Source organism: Prionailurus viverrinus, chromosome F2 (assembly GCF_022837055.1).
Source record: "Prionailurus viverrinus isolate Anna chromosome F2, UM_Priviv_1.0, whole genome shotgun sequence".
Taxonomy (NCBI): domain Eukaryota; kingdom Metazoa; phylum Chordata; class Mammalia; order Carnivora; family Felidae; genus Prionailurus; species Prionailurus viverrinus.
Genome location: NC_062578.1, coordinates 81,295,062 through 81,321,144, shown reverse-complemented (window position 1 = coordinate 81,321,144; position 26,083 = coordinate 81,295,062). Strand labels below are relative to the sequence as shown.

At 55.6% G+C, this 26,083-nt stretch overlaps 2 protein-coding genes and 1 long non-coding RNA gene across 4 annotated transcripts in view; 1 reads left to right on the top strand and 2 right to left on the bottom strand.

Annotated features, from left to right (window-relative positions):
- Positions 1 to 3,481: 3,481 nt before the first annotated feature.
- On the bottom strand, positions 3,482 to 7,216 carry CF2H8orf90 (chromosome F2 C8orf90 homolog). Its single transcript, XM_047841977.1, has 2 exons — positions 7,128 to 7,216; positions 3,482 to 3,960 (listed from the first exon to the last, which is right to left on the bottom strand). Exons 1-2 carry the CDS (start codon positions 7,192 to 7,194, stop codon positions 3,482 to 3,484), a joined length of 546 nt encoding a protein of 181 aa, XP_047697933.1. The 5' UTR covers positions 7,195 to 7,216.
- Positions 7,217 to 14,388: 7,172 nt separating this feature from the next.
- On the bottom strand, positions 14,389 to 15,506 carry LOC125156649 (uncharacterized). Its single transcript, XR_007148720.1, has 2 exons — positions 15,325 to 15,506; positions 14,389 to 14,459 (listed from the first exon to the last, which is right to left on the bottom strand). It is a non-coding gene; the product is annotated as an uncharacterized LOC125156649 (long non-coding RNA).
- An 88-nt stretch (positions 15,507 to 15,594) lies between these two features.
- LOC125156607 (maestro heat-like repeat family member 5) overlaps positions 15,595 to 26,083 on the top strand; it is a 63,768-nt gene continuing 53,279 nt past the window's right edge. For both annotated transcript variants that reach the window (XM_047842776.1, XM_047842775.1), the window contains exon 1: positions 15,595 to 15,759. In XM_047842776.1, the coding sequence (XP_047698732.1) occupies positions 15,626 to 15,759 (134 nt within the window). In that variant the 5' untranslated portion in view covers positions 15,595 to 15,625. The remainder of the gene's footprint in view (positions 15,760 to 26,083) is intronic.

The window sequence follows — 26,083 nt, the reverse complement described above, 5'->3', positions numbered from 1 at the left end:
CCACAGCCCACAAGGAGACCCCATGACCGTGCTCCCCCTCCCAGCTGAGGACCCAAGGCCCCGGGGGAAATGCTGGCCACGGGTCGCGAGTGAGGAGGTGACTCAGTATCCCAGCACGGTCTGTCGTCCCCAAAGCCTGCCTGTAGCCGCTGCCACCCCAGCGAACACCATGCCCCGTGTCACAGCAGTAGGCCGCTGACACAACAGCCACAACATTCCAGCACAGACCCCCGGCCTGATTCTCAGAAGGGGGCAGTGTCTTGTGGCAAATCAGTGGGAGGAAGGTGGGGTGACGTGTTGCCACCTGGATCCAGGATCTGGAACCAAAAAGGCGTTTCCTTCAATTGACAAAAATGACTGCGAGTGTCATTCTTAGAATTCTAGCCCCAGCTCCTAAGACTTGAAAGCCAGCCAACTGAGGAGGACACTAAAGCCACACAGGAGAGGCACACTGACCCAGAGGATCGTGCCTAAGGACAGTTAGAGCAATTGGGCCACAAATGTGCTCTGAGCATCCCAGCAGCCAGAGCAAAAAGGGCAAATTGAGGGCTCCATGGCTTTCCCTGTGCAATGAAAAGAGGCAGGAGAAGCTGAGTCCCCGGAGCAGCTCTCATCTAAGGGACAATGGGCAGGGCGTTGTCCTGATGTCCTCCCAACCCTCAATCCCTGAGCTCCTTGATGCAGGCAGTGTCTTCCCTCCCTGAACACTCAGCCCCAGAACTGGACCCAGCACTGAGCAGGTGCTCAAAAAACAAATTAGATTCTCAACCCTGCTTTACACTAATGGGCAAACGTTCATTTTTCTGGCCGTGCTTCTCCACGGGAGCAGCATTTCTAACCGGAAGAGAAACGGTGTGATTTGGCAGAAAATGTCAGCCCTGGTGCTCACACCTCCTGACTGAGTGGACACGGTGGTGGTTCCCCATCTTCCCTGACATCTTCCCCCTACCTAGGCCACCACAGTGTTCCGGGCCTTAATTCTTACAATCCAGCCAGGGTAACCCCACGTGCTGGCCACGGGGATTGGTTCAGGTAACGCAGGTCTGAGCCACTTAATGCATGAATCAAACCTTGAGACCTTGATCCAACCTTACCTGAAGCTCAGTTTATTTCTGGGCCCTCCAGATACATAAGCCAGTTTTGAACCTTTTGTAGTTTTCAAGCCTGTTGGAGCCAGGCCATGGTTTTAACACAGAGCTCTAATAACACATGGGCTTGTGTCCTTGGACAAGCCCTGTCCCCTCTCTAGACCTCAGTGTCCTCATCTGTCTGCTGACCTCAAGGAAGCGCAGGGAGGATGAGGTGACACTGTGCCTGTAAAAGGGAGCCGAGAACCCTGTGGCCATGTAGAGACGATGGCTCTTCGTCTGTCCCTGTGGCTCCCTTCCAGCGCACACGGCTCTGGTCTCGCAGCCCTTTCCTGCAGCCCTTAGACCCTTGAAGCTCTTTTTTCTTGCCCAGCCTTCGCCCACGCTGTTCCCTCTTCCTGGATGGCCGTTCCCCAGACTGCACAGGCCTGGCTCCTCCCCCAGAGTGCGCATGCCTGGCTCCTCCCCATTCTTCCAATCTCCGATCTCCCTTAAATGCCACCTCCTCCGAGAGGCCCTTCCTGACCACCCTGTTTTAAATACCATGTGTCCTATTCATTTTCGTCCTAGTACTTCTTGAACGTTTTACTTTTTTTTCTTTTCCAACATGTTTGTTTCTTCACTAGGGGACTCATTTGGGGGTCTTTGTCCTCTAGGGCAATGCCCCTTACACCAGTGGTGGTAAAGGACCAGCGTTTTTATTCCCAATCTGTCCTTGACTAGTACTTTCATAAACTATATGGAAAGTACACTTCTAGGAGATTTTCTACTTGAAACACTAGATAGAAACCTCGCTTTCTTGTTACTACACTCCACCGTCATAAAATTTCTCTGTCGACTTGTTTCAAGAGTTTTTAAATGGTAACTCCATCTCTGCGGTTTAGGAAGAGGGGCAAGCTCACACCCCCCCCCCCAGGGCAGGCTGAACCCCCAGAGTTACCGCCCCAGGAGGCAGTGACACATCCCTGGCTTTCTTGCCCCTGGGGCGGGACAGTGCTGATGCCCCAGCGGGATCCCCGGTCACCCAGAGTGTTAACTTGCTGGGTATCATGCCTCTTAACCGCTTCTTTCCCTTCTCTGTCACCTCCTCGCTCCCCTCCCTGTGTGTCACCTCTCAAGTAAACTGCACGCGACCCCATGATTCGGGACAGCTTCTGGGTGAACCTAAACAATCAATACATAACACAGGAGATCCAATACCTAATGTCATAATTGCTGTTGCCCTATTGTGAGCCAAATGCATAAATATTACAAAGTAAGTGTTGTGCATCTCAATGAAATGGAAAAGACAAAATCCACAGGCGGAAGGAGGCTGGGGGGGGGGGCGGGGGGCGGCAGGGATCTAACAGAACCACCAGTGGAGGAGAGTGAAGCTGGACGCCCCTCTTCCAGAGCCCAGAGACCTCCTTCTCCTCCAGAGGTGAGCATTTCCTGCCACCGATTCTCCAGCAAACCGAGTGAGGCTCTGGAAAAACCATTCCTGCCCACGACTGGGAAGCTAAAAATAACTCCCAGATCAGAAGAAAGGAGAAAAGAACTCTGATTCCATTGCACTGGAGTAAGAACGCACCCTCCCAGCACACCTGGACTATGCCAACCCCCACAGGAAGAGACCCAGGCCGACCGTCCGTCTGGGCCCCCGTGCAGTGGCTGTGCCCAGCTAACAGCCGGCCCGCAGTAGACAGGCCTCTGCCAGGGTTTGTCACCCACACAGGGACATGCCCCTGGGATGGAGGCCGGCTCACCAGTGGTTGCTCTGGCTCCCAAGAGGCACCCCCTCTGCCCAGAGCCAACAGGGGAGGACAACAGGGGTGCAGGAGTGGGGACTGTGCCCCCAACCTTCCTGTTTTGGCATCCCTCGGGCCTCTCCCCCACCCGCTCTGTACTCTCTCCTCTGCTGGGGGGGTGGGGGCTTTCTCTCTGCCCTGCTAACCTGCTGCCCCTCCCCTCTCCCAGCTCCCCAGTAGCCGCTCTGTCTTGGAAAACGGAAACACGGCTGAACTGGACGTCGGATATATGGGGAACCAGATCCCAGATGCTACTTGGGACAGCCAGGACCTCGGTGTCCTGATCTGTGGGATGGGCACGCTACTCCCCACCACGGGGCCGGGGCTAGGATCCCAGAGTGTAGGCACTGTGAGTGGAGGGCCGGCCACCAGCATCGCCATCCCAGGTCCCGTCCCTTAGCCTGCCCGGATGTCATCTCGATCTCACTCCTTCACTCACTCCCCTGGAGACGCGTGTGGCTCCCCAGCAGCATGGCTGACCAAGCCTGGCCTGGGGGCAGGGCCCAGCCCCTCGTCCTGCTCCGGGGGTCCAGCTGCGACCGTGTGTCCAGCAAAGAGCGTGGGCTGGCGAAGCAGAGAAACTCTTTATTGGTCTGGGGGCGCGGCCTAGCCCAGCCTGGGGGCGCCGCCAGGGGTGCCAGGGGTGCCGGGCTCGGGCCCCGCGGGCCCCGGGAAGGCGGCGCCGGGCCCAGGCGGGAGCAGCATCAGGCCCGGCCCGGGCGCGCCCGCGCTGGCGTAGCTCAGGGCCAGGCGCTCCAGGCGCCGCTTGCGCACCGCAGCCTGGGCCGTGGCGTGCAGGGGCCGCAGCAGCGCGGGGGGCGGCGCGCCCGGGCCTCGCAGCAGGAAGTCGAAGCCCGCGCGGTCGTGCGGGTCGTAGAAGAGCGGCCCGCGGGCCGGGTCGGGCCCCGGAGGCCAGGCAAACGGGAAGGGCAGCGTGAAGTCCTCGGTGAGCACACGGATGGCGAAGTCGTCCTCCTTGCCCAGCGCGCGGTAGGCGCGCCCGATGCCGCGGAAGTGCGCCGCCCAGAGCTGAGCGTCCCCGCCGTAGATGTCCGGGAAGGGGGGCTCCGGGGCGGCGGCGGGACCTACGGGCCGCGGCCGCGGGAGTGACAGAGGGCAAGTGGCCACGTGTGCGGGCGAGGAGAGAGCAAGGGACCCCGAGAACCTGCCTGGGGGCGAGGAGGGCCTGGAGGGCAGAGGTGGGGCCCCGGGACTGACACGGGAGGCGTGAGGCAAATCCCCGAGGGGACGGTGCCCGGACAGTTAGGAGGGCAGAAAGGCACAGAAGGGTGCAGACAAGAGGCCACTCAATACTGCTTGGGCGGAACCTTCCAGGCAGGGAGGAGCCTGGGGAGTTTGGCAGGGCCTCCTGAACGGGCTCCGGAGGCTGCGCTTGGCTCACAGACTACAGCGGATGGGGCAGGGGGTGATGTGGTCACTCCCAGTGCAGAGTGGACTGTGGGAGCCCAGCCTGGAGGTCGGATCTGGGCCCGGTGAGGACAAAGTAAGGACACTACCAGCAGAAGCACTTAGCTGGGAGGAAACAGAGGGGCAAATGCCAGACCTTGCAGATGGAGGTGGGGAGGAGCTGGGGGTGACAGCCGGTCCCCAGCCTGACACCGTGACCCTGGACCCAGGGGGACGAGCAGCCCCAGAGGATGGAGGGATCAGGTTGGAAGGTGAAATGGTTCTCTGTCTGTTGGAAAGCCTCTGCTGGGAGCACAACTTTCCTGGGCTTCAGTTTCCCCTTCTAAAAATTGGGAACAATCAAACCTGTTGTGCCACCCTCACAAATGAGATGGCATTGATGAACCTACGGTGACACCTATGGTGTCACTGGACAGTGACTTCGTAGCTCAGCCCCAGAGATGCCCCAGAGCCACCAGCACCCAGTGATAGTGGGAGTGGGCCTGGGCTGTGGGCGAGGCCAGAGGGGACCCAAGTGGTCGGCACCGCAGACAGCTCCCGGGCCGCCTGGCGGGGGGGGGGGGGGGGGGGGCCCTCCCACCGACCCCGCTGAAAGGTAAGTGTCTCAGCCCCCCAGCCGGCCTCCCGGGCAGACTTCTTGGGAGAGCCGCTGGGGTTCAGTGCCAGTGGCTGTGGGGTGTTGCTGTGAGTCGGGGTGAGAAACAGCTGCAGGGGAGGGGGGAGTTGGGACGCAGCCCCTTGGAGAGGAGCGGGGAGGGCCCTGGCACACACAAATGGATGCCACTCTCTGACTGGCACTTGGCCCGGTGAGCCTGGTTGTTGCGTGCGAACAGGTGAGGTGGTAAGGGCAGCAGCAAGGGGACCATGTGGCGGCCAGGGCAGCCATGCAGGCGAGGGGCTGTGCCCGCCCAGAGCAGTGGCGGGAAGTGCTCAGGCCTTGAATGTGGCTTGAGGAAGGAAGGGCAGGGTTTGCTGATGGAGACAGTGGGGGGGGGGGGGGGAGGCGAGGCGAGAAAGGGGGGACATGCCGGGCCCAAGCAACCAGAGGAAAGGAGGTGAGGTGGGGTGACTAAGAGAGGAGCAGTTTGGGGCAAGGGGCCCCGTTTGGGGCAGCTGGTTGCCTTTGGACGGGCCAGGAAGAAGAGGAGGGGAGGACAGTTGGCTTTGAGTCTGGAGTCGGGGCAGGGGCTCCAGGCTGGAGCTAGACCCCTGGGATATGGAGCTGGGGCAGAGCGTGGGAAGGGATAAGGGCCTGGGGCCCCCTCCTGTCAGCAGGGCCAGGGAGAGGAGGAAGGGCAGGCAGTGGTGCAGGAGGAAATGCGTGGGGCTCCAGAGGGCAAAGAGGAGGGGAGCTCCTGAGCCCAGAGCTGCCGACAACGGGTCCCATCAGATGAGGCCTCAGAGCTGCCCCCGGAGTCTGGCAGCGTGGAGGTCACGGTTGACCTTGAGCAGAGCTGCTTAATGAAGGGCGGGCTCCAGTGGGCTCATGAGGAAAGACTAGGAAGCAGCAAGTATGAGGAATCTTGCTATAAACAGGGATCAGAGAAATAGGGCGATAGCTGAAAGGGACATGGGGCCAAGAGATAGGATACGACAGCAAGCTTTTACGTTGCTGGAAAGATCTAGCAAGGAGAGAAGATGTCACGCTACTGGAGAGGAAGGGTGGGGGTGGCCGTGAGTAGGCAGGAACGTTGGCCTTGCCGGGAGCAGGGATGGGGCGTCACAGGAGCCTACGGGACAGACACAGCCGTGGACACAGGTGCAGGTGGGCGGGTGCCCGTGGTGCTGGGGACCCGTAGGAGTCCTCTTCCCATGGCTTTGGGTTCTTGAAAGAGGGAGCAGGGCCAGCAGCTGAGTGTGAGGAGGAAGGGGGGAGGTGGGGGCCTGGAGCGAGGGAGACATGGACAGAGGGAGGAGTGCAATGTGAAGACCAAGGCCCCTTAGGCTCGCAGTCAGGAATTTGAAGAGCATTAGTGGTTGAGTTTATCCCCAGCTCGGCTCAGCTGTATGGGTGCAGGCGGGGCGGGGGCGGGGAGTTGGGGGTTTGCCAGGCTGGTACAATAAAACAACAGAGGGCCCAGGGAAGGGGGTGTGTGTGCGGGTGTGACAATCACGGCAGAGCTGGATGAGCAGAGGAAGGGAGGGAGGGAGGCAGGGCAGGTGGGAGGAGGAAGAATGTGCTGGAAACAGTGGACAGCGGCTCGCCCCTCAGCTCCCGAGATTCCCGGGAAGGGGGTCAGGGCCAGGCTGCAGTTTGGATGCTGGCAAGGCCAAGGGCATGACCAGGGCAAAGGTGGGTGTGGGGGAAAGGGGACAAGTGCTCGAGGGGAGTCTGGGGGACCGAGAGGCCAGGGTGAGGGAAGGAATCACCAACGCGATGCCCACAGAGATGGAGAGAGGGTCAGGGCCAGAGTCCAGAATTCAAGGGGGCAGATGACTGCCCTCTCCAGTAGGGGTAGGAGGTGTGTACCCCTGAGGAGTGGGGGTCCAGCACTGGGGTTTTAAGAAGGCAGTGGGGGGGGGGCAGAGAATGATCTGGAAGGGGCCCTGAAGAGTGAGGAGAACCCTGGCCCACCTCCAGGCTCAGGGGTCCAAGGGTGGCAGGACCCCTGGGAGGGCTGCAGGGCAGCGGTCCTAGAGGAAGAAGGGGCTGTTAAGGGTGAGGTCAGTGCCCCCACTCTGGCCCTGTCCTTCTGTGTGACCTTGGCAGAGCCCCCACCCAGGAAGAGGGGGTGGGATGGCTGCTTCCTCTCCCACGTTCTCAGAGCCCCAAATGCCAGGGACACCCCTTCTCCTCCAACCTTCCCCCCGCCATGTGACTCACCTGGAGGAGCTACAGGAGGAGGGGCCAGGCCAGCCGGGCTGGGGTCCCCGGAATGAGGGGAAGCCATGCCCGCAACCTGGGGGTCAGGCTCGTTTACCTGGCTACCCAGGACACCAGGGGAGGGGCCTTCTGAGGGGGAGAGAACCTTGCATTTAAAGGGGCCCCACCTGAAAGTGGGCTGGGGCTAGGAGGGAGAGGGGTCAAGGAGGGTTGGCGGCCCCCTACCCCTACCCCCCTGCGGCTCACGCCTTCCTGCTCAGGAGCAATCCGACCCCGCCCTGGCACTCAGACACCTCTCAGCCCCTCCCAACCAACCCACCCGGCTCAGGGCCCCCACGCCCCTTCTACCCGTGTTGCCCAGCGCAGCCTGCTGTCCACGGCCCCCACCCTGCACGCTCACGGGGCCACAGAGGCCGTAATCCAGCCGGGACGAGCCTGGCCAGCCCGCAGGCAGCCCGCGAGTATTCCCAGGGTCCAAGGGCTTGTGGATCAGTGGCAGCTCCAGCATCCCCCCTGAAATGGGTCCAACCAGGCCCCTGGCCTCAAGGGACCTGATGAGTTCACGTTCCCTCAAAATGGACCCAAGCACCAGTAGGGGAGTGGGGACATGAACCATCATAGGGCAGGTAGCCCGTGACACGTGCATGGTGTATGCGGAGGGCCTCGGGCCCGCCTCACAGCCCCCTCCCCCCCGCTCTTGGAAGGTTCACCCTGCGGATGCGTCACCCCCAGCGCTGAGGCCGTTCTCAGGGAGACCGGAAAGCGCCAGACCCCCAGCCTCAGACCGTTACGTGAGCAGGAAATGGACTCTGTCAGCACCGAATGTTGCACGTGCCGAGGCCCGTGTGTCATAATGCTCAGCCCACTGTTGGAAGAGCACAGCGACAAGGGGAGGAAGGGGGGTCTTCTGGAAACCTGGCCCCTTGGCCACTCTCAGGTTCACTCCTGCATCTCCACACCTCCGCACCACCCTCCTCTACAATGCAAACCCATCCTTCAAGCCCTCGCTCACGCTGCCTCCTCCAGGAAGCCCTCTCTGCCTGTTCCATACGCCTCAGAGCCCCCCAAGGCCCGGCTGGCCCTCCCTCTGGAAGTCACCGGGGATTCTCCCTTCCTTGCTTAGAGACCTTGGGTCCAGCGCCACCCTCCGGCCCAGGAAGGTGCATGAGTGAGAGGTTGGGGAGGCCACGGTTGCCTCGGCGAGCGCCTGTACCGTCTCGTCGCCTCCTGGGAGCCCCTCCCCCCCCCCCCCCCCCCGCCAGCGGGCCTGGACACCTCCTCTGGCCCAGAGCCCTGGCGAGGTCAGCCCAGCCCCAGCGGGAGGGCCTTGAGCCCCCCTCCCCCAAATGAACTGCACCTCACTGGTTGCCACCACTCTCAGAAAAGCAGCTGAGGAGGGGGCAGGGCAGGGACGGGGTTCAGGAGCGGAAGCAGGCCTCGCTCACCGCAGGCTGGGCCAACCACATTACCTCCCTGGGCCTCAGTTTCCCCATCTGTAAGACAGGGCTGAAACCGCCTGCCTGCACGTCAGTGAAGAGTTAGGGTGCGGCACAGGAGGGGGTATAATGTGGCAAAGCGGGAACGCGACTGGTCACAAAGAACTGCCCCCTCCCTGAGGACCGGCTTCCTGACCGCCTCGTGACAGGATCGCGGGGTTGAAGCACCTCCAGTCTGTCAGCCGACGGCACTGAGGCTGGAACCCTCTCCAGATCTTTCCTGCAAGCCCTCGTGTGTGCGTGCCACTCACTAACATAAAATGACAGAAGTGCCCGTACTCCTCCAGCCGGCAGGAGTCGGAATCACGCAGTTCTGCCCCGGGTACCCTCCAGTGTGGGCCCAGAGCACAGCGGTCCCCCCCCGACGGTGGTTCAGTGCCAGGACGCCCCATCGCGTGTTTCCGGGGTCTAGGCCCTGAGTGCCCCTGTGGGATCCTGAGGAGCAGCGACCGGGTGCCCGGTAGGCCCCCACACGGCACAGTACCCTCCTCGGGCACACCCTGCCTCCCGCCCGCCAGCGCCTCCTGAGCCCCCCGCCAGGCCAGGCCCCGCTGGACAGGGCAGCTGAGGGCCTGGCGCTCACGGCACCCGTGGGGCAGGAGCACAGCCGGTCGTAGGCCTCCGAGCCCGAGTCCACGCTGGGCGAGTGGGTGCCCGGACGTCGCTCGACAGGTCACGTTTCCCATCATCCTGTGATCCAGCCACTGGGGCCACTGAACGCCGGCTCTCGGGGCAGACAGCAGCTCTGGCTGGCGGCTCAGCCATCCGTCTCCCGGGGTTAGTACAGGAGAAACAAATACCGTTGCTGCTGACGTTCTCATTGTGCGGACCTTCACGGGGCACCTCTGAGGGCCAGGACCCCACGGTGTACTAGTCAGGGTGACATGTGAGCCATGGTGACAAAGAGCCCCCGACACAGCAGTTTCGATGAGACGGAGCGTCGTGTCCCAGGCCTGCAGACAGCTCAGCTCCACAGGGCGCCCCCCACCCCCGCGGCTCCCCCCGGCCGTGGCTGAGCCCCCTCGGTGGTGTCCCTGGGAGGGACGTCACACCCCATCGTGTCCCAGCCGGGGAGAGGGTGAGGGGCAGTCCAGGGCTCCAGCCTCCTTGTGAGAACAGGAGGGGAAACTGCCCTCGGTTCTCTAATTCCAGGGTGAGACTTAGTCACGCGGCCCCTCCTGGCCGCAGGAGAGGCTGGGAAATGTCGTCCTCACTTGAGCCGTCAGGTGCCAGCATCTGGAGTGACAGCATCCAGTTTGCCACAATAATTAAGACAAGACCAGGTGTGTCTTAGCTGGGGCTTCCCAGAAGCACCCTGTATTCCTTCCGAGGCCTATTCTAACAAGTTGCCCCCAGAGAGTGTCACTGGGACGGAATCAACGTGTCCTCAGAGCCGCGCTCCCTCCAAAGGCTCCAGGAGAGAATCTGTTCCTCGCCTCTCCCAGCTTTGCGGGGGGTGGGGGGCCTTCTGGCATTCCCTGCTTGTGGCCACGTCACCCCAATCTCTGCTCTGTGGTCCCGCGGCTTCCTCTTCTTTCTGTGTATCTAAACTCCCTCTGCCTCTCTCTTAGAAGGATTCATGCGATTGCACTTAGGGACCACCCAGAAAATCTGGGATTTTCAAGCCAAGGCTCAATCCCACCGGCTGATGACCTGGCACCTGCAGCCAGCGGCCACAGAGCCCCTCAAAGAAGATAGGTTGGGACTGACACACAGAAATAGTGAGTGCCCAGGTGATGTGGGAGGGGAAACAGTCATCTGCAGTCCCCGCCTTCAGAAAGCTTACAGTCTAGTTGGAGAGATAGATAAAAGACACGTAAGTCGATAAATAAAGAGAATTATCAATTATGATAAGGCTAGAGAAGGAAATTGTCAGCGAGCTGGGGCGGAGGCAGGAGGTGTGGGGACACCCTGTGTACTCTTCTGTGGACAGAGAGAGTCTCTTGGGGGAAATAACATTGAAGCTGAGGGTAAGGGCAGTATAGCACGTGAAGGGAGAGGAAAGAGAGTCTGAGAAACCCTTTGCCTATGCAAAGGCCTTGTGGCAGGAAAGACACAATGAGGAACAAGAAATAGTCCAGGAGGCCATGGGGCTGGTGAGCCGTGAGCTCACCAGAGAAGGGAGAGAACCAAGGAGACTGGCAAGACCAATAGGGACTCTCAGTCCCTTCTCCAGCTGAGAGTCACGGCCCACATGTTCCTTGCCCCACCACCTGGACCACCTCCCTTCTCAGCAGACCCCCCCCCCCAACTGCTGTCTCCCCATCACTAGAGATGGAGATGCCCGCCTCCTTGAGGAGGGGCCGGCCAGGGGGCCAGGCAGAGAGAGCAGCAGGTCGGGAGAGGCCCCGGGGTGGGGAGAGCCGAGGGGGAGGGGCGAGCAGGCCTTGCTGACCTTCCCGGTGTGGCTCGAACCCCCACATAATCCCCTCTTGTCTCCGCCACTGCCTCTGAGTTATTTTTAAAATCTCATTTTCAGAAAGTGGAGGAGAAAACCCTTCTCCGTTTTTTCCAGGATTCAGAGAGGAGTCTGGAAAGAGGAATGGACCCTGGAGGACGGGGGGGGTTGGGGGGGGGGGTGTCCTGGGTCGTGCACCCGCAGGGACCCAGGGTGTCTGCGGACCCTGGGCCAGCTCCGTCACATGGACCAGAGACAGGGAGCAGGACCCCTCCTGGGGCAGCCTCCACCAAGCACATCTGGCGCTTTCACCCATGTGATGGGCACCTATCCCGGGCTGGAGCTCGGCAGGGACACAGGGTCCCTGGGGACCCTCCTGGGGCAGAGGGTCTAGCGAGAGACCATGGCTAGGAACCCACAGGGGGATCCCCAGGACTAGGAGGCTGGGGAGAGACACGAGCCTGTCCAGGGCCATCAGCAAAAGGCGTTGGGAGCAGTGACAGGTGATGGGGGACAGGAAGGGTCCCAGCAGGCGGAGGGCTGCATGTGTGGGCAGAGCAGAGTGGGCCTGGTATGGTGGTAGCACCGACTTACCCCAGGGACCAGGGTCCACAGGGGCCTATGGGCGGGTCCTCTCACTAGCACCCACAGGAGGCTCAGCGAGGGGGTAACTCCCTGATCCAAGAAATGCTGGGGCCAGAATTGGACGCACAGGGTCCAAGGCCCAGAGGAAGGGAAGCCTGGAGTCCCAGCCTGCACTTGAGGCCATTGGAGGCCGGGATCGCTGGGCTCCGTGGGTTTAAACATCATGGGAGGAGTTCCAAGGCTCAGATGGGGCCATTATGCTCCTGGGGGAGGGTCCTCTGGAGAGAAACTTGTCTGCCTGGCACCTTCTGTCAACACCCCCGCCTCACAGAGGGGCCCAGCATGAGCTGGCACTCCAAGAGTTGATGTTGAAGCAACCTGAGCAGGGAGGATGAATGCTATGGGAGCCCGGGGAAAGCAGGGGTGGCCTCACAGAGGAGGTGACCTGGGCTGGGGTCTCTGAGGGCAAATAGGAGAGTGCAAGGAGTTTCTTTAGGAAAGCAGGTGTGTGGTGGGGAGGGATTGGGCGTTAAAGAAAAACAAATATTCATGACACTTGTTGAAGGCCCTGATTTATTCTAGGGAGCACTATCACAGCAGGTGCAGGGACCCGGGCGCTGGGGTTGCGCGTGGGAGGGGAAGACTGTCTCCATCAGAATGAAGCGGGGGCCGTGGGACGTCCAGGCACCAGCGGCTATGGGTCGGCGGATGGACAGGAGGAGACGTCCGGGGCGGAGGCGTTCCGGCTGAACCCACCTGCCAGGATTCTTGCTGAAGCCAGGCCAGGTGGTCAGACCTCCACTGGAGAGGTGGGGGTGGGGGCAGGATGAGGAAACCGGTCAGATGTGGAGGGCAGCCAGATGTCGGCAGCGGAGGATGGGGGCTCCCTGCTGAAACTGGAGGGCGCAGGAGGGCGCAGATGGGCCCAGGAGAAGGTTCTGGAGCCTGATCAAGCAGAGAATCTTGTCAAGGGCATTCCAGGGGCCAGGGGAGGGCACTGCACAAAGCCTCAGAGGCGGACCTGGCTGCAGCTGGGAGCAGGGAGGAGGTGGGAGGAGGGGCCTGGGTAGCAGAGCAGGGGCTGGGCTGCTGGCCCCGGGTGGGCCCCAGCAGAAGTAGAGCTGGAGGGAGCCTGTGCAGGGGCCTGGGGGTGGGAGAGAGCTGGCGCTCTCCCACAGCCGCTGGGCCCCGGTGGGTAGCACCCCTAGGTTGCCCAGCCGCCTGGAATGCCACGGTCCCCTCCCCAGACGCCTTCTGGGCTGGGAGAGCTGCAGGGACCCTGCCTGAGGCCTGCCTGGGCCCGCAGCGCCACCTGCCGGCCACATGGGGAGGCACAGGCGGGCGCCTCTTGGGGCCTGCTCCGTACTGTCCACAGGCCTCATCCGCATCCCCAGCTTGAGCTCCGTGGGGGGGGGGGGGGCCGTGGTTGAACTCAGCTCCACCACTGCCTGCTGGGTGACCTTCAGCCAGGTTCTCACCCTCTCTGAGCTTCATCCCAATCCAGGGGTGTGAGCACGCCCAGCTATGAAGAGCAGGCAGCAGGCTGGGAGCCCACACCCAGCCGCGGCGCTGCTCCCTAATTCCTGACAGGTTCCAGGGGACACAGGCACGTGGCACGGCCCAGCCAGCGGCACTGGACCCCTGACATCTTGCAGTATTCACGGTGAGGGGTGAGGGGAGACAGACAAGGGTCAGATCTCAGCAGGTGACCCTCCCTGTGTCCCCTGGGGCCGAGGTCCAGCCAAAAAGGCTCAACTTCTGCCATCTGCCCCTATGTGACGCTTGAATTCCCCAGACATCCAGCCTCCCCCAAACCCTGCAGAGGCGGGAGTGCGCGACCTCTGAAGCAGCTCCTTCAGCTTACCTGGGCCGGACTTGACAGAAAGTTCTCCCTCGGAAACGGGTTTGCAGAAAACCTGCCTCAGCAGGTTGGCCGGGGGCAACTTAGTCTACAGTGTTGCAGGAACCCAAAAGGCCCCCTGGGGCCTTGGGAAGGTCAAGGCCAGAACCTGCAAAGCCCCCTGGGTTCGTACCCTCCTCTGTCCCTTCCCTTCTGCCAGGACCCCTGAGCGGGGGATGGGCGGCCCTAAGGGGGCCCCACTCCTAGCCCCGAGGTCTCACTCTCGGCCCCAATTCCAAGTTCCCGAGTGGAGGGGAGACTGGTCGGGCCATCTTGCCCAATCAGCCTGGCAAATATCTAAAAAGGAGCTCTCCAAAGGGCCCTGCCCGTGGCTTCGTTGGTGTCCATGGAGAAAGTATCCCCCCACCCCGTGGCTGATGGTGGCAGTGTTCACGGAGTCGCTCAGGTGCTTGGTGGCTCACAGTAGCTAGGCCCGTAGCTGTAAATCACCCCTAGGGCACAGTGAGATCTGGTCCAGTGACCAGGAAGTGATGAGTTTGGGGTATTTATTACCTGTTGTTCATAAAATGCATTTAATTGTGAGCTGCTGTGGCTGTATTCAACAACCAACTCTCGAAATTGCTGCGTATTTAGGAACAGTCATGCAAGCCGTTTTGGGGGTGGCTGGGGCACATCTCCGGCAGAGGCCACCAGCCACAAAGGTGCCCGGGACACAGCCCCGGGGCCTGTGGAGGACAATTCTCCCAGACGGGGCTCTTACAAACACCCAGTCTGGCAGCTTCGCAGAATCGGGCTCAGCAGAGCCCCTCGGTCACGAAGGAGTTTACGGGCCTGGTTCTCAGCGGTCCGCTTCAGGGTGCTGGGGGGGAGGAACTCGAGCTCAGGGCTCCAGGTAAACCCGGATACGTGCCGACCTTTTCCATTTCAGAGCGACCCGAGGCGCAGCTTCCTGTCTGGGCCTCGGAGGGAACCCCAGCTCCCAGCTCCTGGGCCTGCGGGAAGGCTTAAGGCTCCAGGTGACATAGTCAGAAGGGTGCTCAGGACCCGGTGAGGCCCCGATAAACGTAGCACGCTCCCTCCTCACCTGGCCCCTGCCAGCCAGTTTCCTCCCTCTACCTGGTGGGGACCCAAACACCCGGCCCACAGGACCCCAGTTAGACCTGGGGATGCCGCCCCCAAAGCCCAGCCTCCGTGCTGCGGGGGCACCTGTCCCGCACCAAGCACCTCTCACGGAAAAGCAGTCTGAACGTCAGAGCCAGCTGGGGGAGGGTAGGCATTGTCGCCCTGTTTGAAAGCAGTCACGGCCTCAGAGAAGTCATCCAGCCGGCAGTACCAGAGCTGGAGTTTGAACCCCAGGGGCCAGTGCTGAGGCCCCCGTGGCCTCAGGGGTGAGCCCTGGCTGGCTGTCGTCTCTGAGACTCCCCAGCAGGGCCCTGGTCCCGGGGACAGACTGTTCCCAGAACGCAGGGGCTGAGTGCACAGTGTGGCTTCAAGGACCCCTTGAGGGAGATGGTTATGGGGGTGCAGGTCGCTGGCCCAGCAGCAGGTCCTGGCCCACAAGAGCCCCTTACCCCTGCAGCGTCCTGGCTCTTAGCCCTCCACTCACCAGCCCCACCCGCAGGGCCTCCAACAGCCGGATATGGTGACAAGGGGCCATGCTGGGTGTCCCCGGCCTGCCTTCTGGACCACACTTGCCCTGCAGCCTTGTGACTGGACTGTGGCCCAGTGTGATGGGCGGTCACAAAGAACCCTAATTCTGCCACGTTTCCCCAGTGCAGAGCATGGGTGACTTATCTATTGCTCTGTAACTAATGACCCCAAAACTTAGGGGCTTACAACACACATTCACTATCTCACCAGTGTCTCGGGTCAGGAATCCAGGATTAGCTGGGTCTTCGGTCTCAGGGTTCCTCACAAGCCGAGGTGTCAGCCGGGGCGGGCTCCGTGGATCTTAGAGGGGACAGTTCAGGACCAGAGACAGAAGGGCTGAGCCCAAGGCCACACCAGGAGCACAGATGCACACACATGCACGTGCCGTGCCCAAGTGCTGGCCCTGGGAAAGTGCCTTGAGCACTGGAGCCATTGTGACCTCAGGGGTGAGGTCAGGGCTGGCTGGGGTGGGGAGGGGGTACCCAGAGATAAGGCTGCCCCGCTGGGCATGAAGACAGAGCTGGAAGCTGGGGCCTGTGGGTTCTCCGAACTGCACCCCAACATGGACAAGCAGAATTCGGAAAAGTCACACAGCCACGCCTCGGCTGATAGGACGTCATCAGCCGTGTCCCAGAACCCCAGGTCAGCGCAGCACCAGGCTGGGACATGTAGGAGGGGACGTGTCCCCAGAAGGGACACCCTATGTCCTGCTTCCCCGCAGGTGCCCCGGCCCCTCCATCTTTCGGGACAGTGCTTCCCTGCAAGGGGCAGCAAGGGGCACCCTGGGGGGCATCTGAGCCCCAGGACTTGAGCCAGGAAAAGAGGGGTCCCTAAGGCCAGGAGCAGCCGGGGAGAGGGTAGGATTGGGACTGAGCCCCCCGGCAGCTCCTGACTTGGTGGAGAGGAGGATGGGAGGGGGGATATTGGATCCAAGTGCTGGCTCTGCCATCGCCCTGCAGGGTGGTGGTTGACAGCTTGTGGGGACCAGAGGTGTGGCTGGAAGCGTGTCACTGTCCCCGTCCACACGTGCCTGCTGCATGAGTGAACGCAGGGACCGACGGACTGTCCGCCTGCTTCCCTGAGCCTCGGCTTCTTATCCACACAGTGGACGGTGGTACAACGGCCAGCGTCCCGGCAAAGACAAGGCACATCCTAGGGAAGGCTCCTCCCGGCCTCCAGGCGGGTGCTCCGGGGCGGCTCCCTCCCCTGCCTCCCCAGGCCCCGGGGTGCCCTCCTTGGGGGCCCTGGGCGCCCAGACCATCCCTGGGCGGGTTCCCGAGCAGGAGTCCTGCGTGCGATGCCCGTGGTGGGGAGCTGTTCCAGAAGGAGCAGCTTTGTGCTTGTTTGGAACTCACTTATTTTTGTGTGCGCACAGTCGTTTCCACGTGTGTGTTGTCAGGCCTGTCTTCTCCTCTGCCGCATCTTGGATCGCTTCTAAGGCGAGAAAACGCTCCCCTCTGCAGCTGTTTGCCTGACTACACTTCTGTCGCCTTCTGTATTTAAAAATATATTCCACTTTGGCCGTCACAGGGCTAGGATGCCGTTTCAGGGCAAGATACGGGCCAAGTGCTTGTGGGTGACACCGAGCCGTCCGGGTGCGGAGGGGCGCCGGGGACTCCAGCCCTTCGTGAGACGCCCCCAGAGGTGGCACCAGCCGGCCTCGGTCTGAAAGGCCGCACTTTCTGGGAGTGGCAGGGAAGCAGCTGGTTTTCTGGCCGGTGGTTGGAAGAAGGGGTCGTCCAGGAAGGTTCAAGTGTGCGCTGAGCTCTGCTGGCCACGGTCCCCAGGCTGCAGGCTTCAGGCTCGGGCTGGGTCTGAACCAGTGTCGTCCTGCAGAGGCTGCGTGTGCGGGGACAGGTCACTGAACCTCTCTGTGTCTCGGCACCTCGTGAGGTTGGCATAGGCGGATGGCACAGACGTGATGGGGGTGGGGGGGCGGAGGGGCGGAGGTGAGGTGAGGTGACCAGGTGCAGCGGGGCGGGTGGCCGTCCCCCCAGAATGTCTCACTTATCCACCACTCCGTCCTTCGGCTACCCCACACCCTCGCACCAGGCACCTGCCGGACACCTGCACCCCAGCGGTCTCCCTGTCCCCAGCCGGCACGACACCCGGCTTCCTGTCCGCCCGTCGCCTCTCCCCCAGGACACAAGCTCTCCAAGGGAAGGGGTTTCCGTGTGTCCTGTTCAGACGAACCCCCAGGCCCTGCAGCATCTCCTGGTATGCAGTAAGCACTTGATAAATCCTCCCTGAAGGAATGAGGCCGCCCCCGCGGAGGGCTCGGGAACCGTGAAGGTGGCCAGCCACTGCAGGCCGAGGGCCTCACCCCGTCTCTGTCCCCGGCACCTCGGAAAACGCTTTCATCCTGAGGATGGGCTGGCTGAGTCCCGTGTCACCCACACTCCGACATGCAGAAATGCAACATCTCTGGCAGCCCCAGGAGTGTCCCCTGCATGCCCACCTGGCTCCCAGAGGCAGATGGTGGGGAGGGGGCATGGCTATGGGGTGGAGTGACCATGAATGCCCTCTGGGAAGGCGGCTGGAGGAGGCCGGGCTGCCGGGAACAGCCCCAGGAGGACAGGAGGAGGAGGAAGCCACTGTCTGGGGAAGGCCCTCCCGGCAGCCCACCCTCGGACTCAGCCTCTCATTCATTCGTTCAGTGGACCTTCAAGGACAGCCTGGCCTGGGACATGCTGGGGACCCAAGAACGGCCAGCACATCCCCAGGGACACTGGGGAAGGGGAAGGGCCAGGGGTTAGTCAGCAGTTAAGGGAGGCACCCCCACCCCGGGATGCTCTCCACAAGCCAAGAAGGCTGAAGGGGGGCATCTGTGCCTTGCTCTGAGGGGGACAGGAGAGAGGAGGAGGAAAGGGGCAGGAAGGACGCATGCTCCGGGCAGTGGGCCCAGGGTCCTGGGGAGCTGGGGGCTGTCACAGGGCTTCTCCAGAAATCAGGATGGGCCTGACCACAGATGTTACTGAGAACCTGTTGAGGTACCAGACCCTGCTCCACGTGTTAAGGGATAGACTTGGAGACAAGACGTAAAGATCCCTGCCCTGGTGGCTACATTCCCGTGGGGGGAAACAGTCAATACGCCACCCGTGTAATACAGTAAATTATATAATGTTACAAGGTTAAAAGTGACGTGGAAGAAAGTTGAGAGGGTAGGGGGTAGAGAGGGCAGGGTGAGGGGTACACTGCAATTTTAAATAAGTTCATCAAGAAGGTAACAACTGAGCTGCGACTCAAGGGAGGTGAGAAACTGACCCAAGCACCTATCTGGAGGAAGGATGTTCCCCAGCCTGAAGGGACGGCCAGTGTAAAGGTCCTGGGGTAGAAACGTGCCTGGTGGTTTAAGGAGCAGCGGGAGCTCACTGTGACCGGGGTGGAGTAAAGCAGAAAGAAATGAGATGGGAGAGGGGGCGAAATCATTTTTGTTCTTAGAGATCTTGGTTTCTTTTTTATTGCGCTATACTTCGTGCACAGTAAGATTCACCGTCCTCAGTGGGTCGCTTTGCAAGTTTTGACAAAGTCGCACAGACGTGAAACCACCACCACAAGCAAGAGAGGAAACAGCTTTGCCTCCCCAGAATCCACCATGCCCCTTAGGCAGTCAAGCCTCCTCCAGCTTCCCATCCCCGGAAACCACTAAGCTGTTTTCTGTTTAGTTGGACCTTCTTCAGTAAGTCATAAGAAGGGGACAATACAGTGCGCAGCTCTCAGGGGCCGGTCCCTGTCACATGGCATGATGCAGTCAAGAGCCACCCGTGTTGTTTCTCAGCAATTCATTCCTTTTAATGGCTGGTGAGTTTTTCCGCGGATGTAATACAGTTTCTTTAGGCACTCACCAGGCAGAGGACGTGCATTTCTTCTGGCTGGGGCTATGACAGGTAGCGCCGTGAGAAACACTCGTGTACAGCTTTTGTGTGAAAGGGAGTTGTTATTTTATCGGAGCGAATGCCTAGGAGTGGGGCAGCAGAGTGCACGGGGAACCTCCTAAGAAAACACCAAGCTCCTCTCTCCACACGGCCGTGCAGTTTCGTGTCCTCACCAGCACTGCACGAAAGGGCCAGTTACCCCCCAACCTCACCAGCACTTGGTATTTTCAGGCCTTTTCCCCCCAATCTTAGCCATTCGAGTAGACGTGTAGCAATATTCCCCTTTGACTTGTTTCCCTCATGAGGAATGACGTCGAGCACCTGTCATGTGGATCTCCTTGGGTGGGGTGTCTATTCAGATCTCTTGTCTGTATTTCATCAGATGGCTTGCGCTGGGGTTCGAGTTTCTGTTTCGTGAGTTATGTGTATGTAGTCCGGATATGGATCTTTATCGGATACGTGATTTGCAAATATTCCCCCCAAATCCACGGCTTCCCTTTTCGGTTTTTTCTAGATGTCTTTCAAAACGCAGAAGTTCTTACTTTGGACGACATCCAATTTAACGTTCTTTTTTTTTTTTTTCTTCTATGGATGGTGCTTTTGGAGGCACACCTAAGAAATCTTTGGCTAGCCCAAGATCACAAAGCTTTTCTCCTGTATTTTCTGCTAGAAGTTTGGAACTCTGGGTTTTACTTTTAGGTCTACGATCTAGAGTTCATCTTCGTACACAGTGTGAAGCATAGGGTGGGGCCCATTTTTTGCATGTGCATATCCAATCATTGCACGCCATGTGTCGAATACACTTCTTAACTGAATTACTTTTGCGCCTTTATCAAAAATCAGTTGGCTTTGTACGTGTGAGTCTTTTTCTGGCCTCTGTTTTGCATTGACTATTTAGATAAATTTAGACAAAATTGCATCTTCACGATATTGAGTCTGCTTTTGGGGGTTGTTTTTAATGTTTTTATTTATTTTTGAGACAGAGAGAGACAGAGCATGAGCAGGGGAGGAGCAGAGAGAGGAGGAGACACAGAATCCGGAGCGGGCTCCAGGCTCTGAGCTGTCAACACAGAGCCCGACGCGGGGCTCAAACCCATGAACCGCGCGATCATGACCTGAGCCAAAGTCAGTCGCTGGACTGACTGAGCCACCCAGGCGCACCCCCCCCCCCCATTGAGTCTTCGGATCCATGAAGATGGTGTATCTCTCCACTTATTAAAGTCTTCTTGATTTCTTTTATTGCTATTTTATATTTTACAGCCCACAAACCTTGCAATTATTTGTTACCTAAATATCTCATGTCTTTAATGCTACTATATATGGTAACTTTTTTTTTAACTTTATTTATTTACTTAGAGAGAGAGAGAGAGAGATAATGAGAATGAGTGGGGGAGGGACAGAAAGAGAGAGTGAGAGAGAGAATTCCAAGTAGGCTCCACCCTGCCAGGGAAGAGCCCTATGAGGGGCTCAATCCCATGAACTGTGAGACCCTGACTTGAGCCAAGATCGAGAGTCAGACACTTAGCCAACTGAGCTACCTATGCAGCACCTTTTTAATTTCAATTCCCAACTGCTTATTGCTAGTTTAGAGAAATATGGCTGATTTTTGTACACTGACTTTATTTTTGCAAATTTCCTAAAGTCCCGGATCAGTTTTGATAGTTTTTTTATAGAGTCTTTGGAATTTTCTAATTAGGTGATAACATCCTCTATATGTAGAGATCATTTGTTTCTTCCTCTGCAGTCTGTACACTCTTCATTTCTTTTCTTACCTGTTTGTATGGACTAAGCCCTCAGTACCCTGTCAAATAGAAGTAGTAAGAACAGACACGCTTTCCTCATTCCCAATTATGTGGGGAAAACATTCAGTCTTTCACCATTAAGTATGACATTAACTATAGGATTCGTGTAGGTATTCTTTATTGGGTTGAGGAAGTTCCTTTAATTCCTATTTTTATTGGGAATGGATGTTGAATTTTCTCAAACGCTTCCTCTGCTTCTGTTGAGATGATAAGATGGTTTTCTCCTTTCATCTACCAATATTGGGAGTTACATTGATTTTCAAATGTTCAGCAAGCTTTGCATGCCCAGGATAAGGCCCACTTGGCCATGGTAGACGAATGAGCATGTCCATATATTTTGGATTCTTACGTGAAGAAAGTCTGCAGGGCCTTTATTCGGTTTGGGTATCGGGATATTAAGGCTCACCTCACTGAATGAGTTAAGAAGTAGTCTCTCATCTTTAAATTTCTGAAAGAGTTTTATAGTATTGGTATCATTTCTTCCCTAAATGCTTGGTAGAGTTTAAGAGTAAAGCCATCGGGCCTAAAGTTTTCCTTGTGGGAAAACGTTCAACTACAAATTCAATGTTTATAATAGATGGGCTATTTTGGTTATTTAGTTCTTCTTGATTGAGCTTTGGCATTTAGTCCTTTTATGACGAAGGAATTCATCCATTTCATCTGGGTTGTCAAATTTATTGGCATGAAGTCGTTCATAATATTCCCTCATTGTCCTTTTAATGTCTGTAGGATCTTTAATGGTGTATCTGTTCTTAATCTTGATATTAATAATTTGTGTCTTCTTTCTTTTTGCCCTAATAAAGCCTGCTGGAGGTTTATCAAATGTATTCACTCCTCTTTTCCAAGAGCCAGCTTTTGGTTTTACTGATTTTCTCTATTGCTTTTCTGTTTTCTACTTCATTGATTTCTGCTCTTATATTATTTTCTTTCTTTGGGTTTAATCTTCCCTTTTTTTCCCTAGTTTTTTAGGTGGAAACTTAGGTCACTGATTTCAGACCCCTATCCTTCTCTAATACTATTAATTTTCATGATGTAAATTTCCCTCAAAGTACTGCGTTAGCTGCACCCCACGCATTTTTATATGTTGTGTTTTCACTTTCATTCAGTTCAAAGTAGTTTTTACTTTGTTTCAGTTTCTTCTTGACCTAAGCAGTATTTACAATTGTTACTTGGTTTCAAAATACTTGGGAATTTCCCATACATCTTTCTGCTATTGATTTCTAATTTAATTTTATTGTGGCCAAAGAGTATGCTTTGTTTGATCTGAATCCTCCTAAACTTATTGAGAGTATTTTATGGCCCAGAATATGATCTATCTTGGTAGGTGTTCCACATGCACTCGAAAAGAATACTTGTTCTTCTGCTTTTAGATGGAGAGTTTTGTAAAGGCCAATTAGATCACATTAGCTAAGAGTATTGTCCAACTCTTTTATATCTTTAATGATTTTCTGTCTTCTTGCTCTATCAATTATTGACAGAGGGGTGGTGAAATCTTCAACTATGTTTCTACTATCCTTCAACTATTTCTCCTTTCAGTTCTATCTCTTTTGCTTTATGTATTTTGATGTTCTGTTATTAGGTGCACGAACAATTAAAATTGCCAAGTCATCTTGATGAACAACCCCTTTGTCATTATGAACTGATTCTTTTATTTTCTTTTTTTTTTATTTGAGAGAGGGAGAGAGAGAGAGTGAGAGCGAGAGCTCATGTGCATGAGCAGGGTAGGGGCAGAGGGAGAGAGAGAATGTCAAGCAAGTTCCAAGCTCAGCATCCAGCCCAATGTAGGGCTGGATCCCATGACCTTAGAATCATGACCTGAGCTAAATTCAAGAGTCGGATGCTTAACCAACAGAGCCAGCCAGGTGCCCCTGAGGTGATTCTCTTTATCCATGGCTATATTATTATATACTTTAAAATATACTGTGTCTGATATTAATATAGCCACTCCAGTTTTATTCAGATTATTATTAGTGTGGTTTCTCTTTTTCCATCCTTTATTTTTCATTGATTTGTGTCTATTATATTTCAAGTGTATTTCTTATAGGCAGCATATACTTGGGTCTTGATTTTTTTATTCAACTTGACAGTCTCCGCTATTTGATTTAGATATTTAAACCATTTGCATTTAATGTGATTATTTTTTTTAATTTTTTTTAATGTTTATTTATTTTTGAGACAGAGAGAGACAGAGCATGAACGGGGGAGGGGCAGAGAGAGAGGGAGACACAGAATCGGAAGCAGGCTCCAGGCTCTGAGCCATCAGCCCAGAGCCCGACGCAGGGCTCGAACTCACGGACCGCGAGATCGTGACCTGAGCTGAAGTCGGATGCTTAACCGACTGAGCCACCCAGGCGCCCCTAATGTGATTATTGATATGATTTCATTTTAATCTACTGTCTCGCAATTTGTTTTTGCTTTGTTTCTTCTCTTCTTTGCTCTATTTTTCCTCTTCTGCCTTCATTTGCATTAACTGAGTATTTTTTATGATTCCATTCTATGTCTTTTGTCGGCTTATTACTACATATATTTTGGTTTACTCTCTCTTTGATTTTTTAGTGATTGCTTTCGTGCTTATAGTTTACAATTTTACAATATCTCAGTCTACCTTTAAGTGATAATGTGCCACTCAGCGTATAAGAATCTTACAACATTTTATTTCCATTTCCCTCTCCTGGCCTTTATGGTATTGTTGACATATATTTTACTTCTACATTTGTTATAGGCCCCACAAGGCGTTATTATTTTTACTTTGAACTTGAACAATAAGAAAGAATATTTTATACTCACTTACATATTTACCCTTTCCACTTTTTTTTGGTCCATATTTCCATCTGGTATTATTTTCCTTCTGTCTGAAAGACATCCTCAAACATTTCTTATGGCACAGGTCTGCTAGTTATAAATTCTTTCAGTTTTAGTGCATATGATAAAGGCTTGGTTTTACCATCCGTTGTTAAAATGTTTTTCTCTGACTAGCTTGCCAGGTTTGTTTCTCCTAGTGCTTTGAAATGTTGTTCCATGTCTCCTGGCTTGCGTTGTTTCTGACTAGAACCACACTCTTGCTCGTATCTTTGTACCTTTGCATATAATGCATCCTTTTTATCTGGCTTTCTATCTTAAGATTTTCTCTTAGCATTGGTTTTAGGCAATTATATTTCAATGCCATTTGGTATGGTTTTCTTTATGTTTGTTTCAGTTGAGGTTCGTTGTGTTTTCTGGATCTGTGGGATTTTTAGTTTTTATTAATTCGGAAACTTCAGATATTATTTCTTCAAATATTGTTTTCTGTCTCCCTTTCTTCTCCTATGAGGACTCACGTTACACACACATGCCATGGCTTTTGAGGTTGTTCTACAATTCACTGAAGCTCTGTTCCATTTTTTCCAGTCTTTTTTTCTATTTCTGTTTCATTTTTAGATAGGTGCTGGTGCAGTGTCTTCAAGTTCACTACTCTTTGTTTCTACCGTGTCTAATCTGCTATTAAACTCATCCAGTGTATTCTTAACCTCAAATGTTGTATTCTTCATCTTGCTTATGTTTTCCATATCTCTCCTTAGCATGCTTATGTTTTAATCGACCATGTTGAACATGTGTAATATTGTCACGATAACATTTGATGTCCTTGTCTACTAATTCTATCATTTGTGTCATTTCTGTGTTGCTTTTGGTAAGTTAATTTTTTTTCTCCTACTTAGGGGTCATACTTTCTTGCTGCCATGCATGCCTGGTAGTTTTTTATTCAATGTCAGGCATTGTGAACTTTACCTTGTTGGGTGCTGGATATTTCTGTGCTTTTCAAATGCTCCTGAGTTTTGTTCTATAACACAATTCATTTAAAAACAATTTGGTCTTTTTGAGGCTTGCTTTTAAGCTTTGTTAGGCAACACCAAAGCATTCTTGTCTAAGGATGATTGTTTTTTCCTTCATCACCAAGATAATACCACTTGGAGTACCCTGCCCGGTGCCCTATGAATTACGAAGTTTTCCACTGTGGCTGTTAAAAAAAAAAAAAAGGAATTATTCTCAGCCTGTGTGAGCTCTGAGGAGCGTTTCTTCTGCTCCTGTTGGGTGGCCCTTTTCCCACATGCACTAACCAGCACTCAGAGGCGGACTTGGGGTGGGGGGGAGTCTTCAAACCTCCAGTGCTCACTTTCTCTCACTGTGCAGTTGTCTCCTAGTACTCTTCCCTGAAAACACAAGCCACTTTGGCCTCCCCAAACTTCTACCTCCATTTTCTCCACTTGAGTGGCCCACAGAGCTTCCTGGGCTCCCTCATTCTGCAAATTAGAAACTTCCAGACAGCACGTTGTGACGATTTGGGGGCTGACCCTGCAGATTTTCCACCTCTCTGGGATACTTATCTTGCACTTCTTGTTGCCTAATGTCTGATATTAGTGGGTTTGTATATGTTTTTCCAATTTTTGAGTTGTTCAAGGCAGGAGGGGGAATCTGGTTTCTGTTGCTCTATCTTGAAGGGAAGTACGGGTGTCGTCTTTACCATCTTCAGGACTTTGAGCTTTTTGCTGAGTGCAATGGGGAACCACAAGAGGGTTTTGAGCTACATGATCTGACATACATTTCTCACATAGTAGAATAAATTAATGGGTACATGTTAAGAGATGAACCACCTTCTAATATATCATATAATGTACCCTTTGAATTTGTTGACAGTCTGTTGTCTTGCTCACTGTTACATCCTCAGTGGGTAGAAAGAATGTGACGTGCCTGTGGTCAGTATTTGGGAACCAGGAACTGAGAGTGAAGGAGAAATGGGATCCCAGAGCAGGTGGAGCAGAGACCCACTCCTGCCATGAGGGTCCAAGAGGAAGTCGTGAGACAAACAGCTTGGGCACCACCCCCAAAATGAAGGATACCTCCTTTTTTGGCCCCTCTGGCAATGAGCCCAATCTGAGGGAATCCTGTCCCCACATTTGCAAAAGGAGAGAAGGGGAAAAAGAAGGAGGAAGGAACCAGCTTCAAGGGGTCGAAGTCCTTCCTTGCCCATGCCACACGTTTTTTCTCAGTATCTCTGTCATGCAAACATAATTGTTCTCAAGCTCCAGGAGACGGGGGGTGGGGGGAGGTCTGGAGCACAGACGGTGTTGTAGTCCAGCACACCCATCTTCATGGCTCCTGTTCCCACCTGCCCTGTAGCCCTTGGACCCCCACCAAAGACCCTTTTGGTGATATCTGGGTAGCCAGGACAGTCTTGTGTGTGACCCTGAGAAGGCTGGCTCCCCCAAGTCAGTGCAAGAGCTAGAGTTGGGGATTCCATACCCTGAGCCCTCC

What these genes read in the sequence shown, in the direction of transcription:
- CF2H8orf90 (XM_047841977.1), bottom strand. Translation starts at nt 7,194, where the DNA reads ATGGCTTCCCCTCATTCCGGGGACCCCAGCCCGGCTGGCCTGGCCCCT. An exon ending in TCCTCCTGTAGCTCCTCCAG is followed by an intron (nt 3,961 to 7,127) that starts GTGAGTCACATG and finishes CGCGGCCCGTAG; the next exon opens with GTCCCGCCGCCGCCCCGGAG.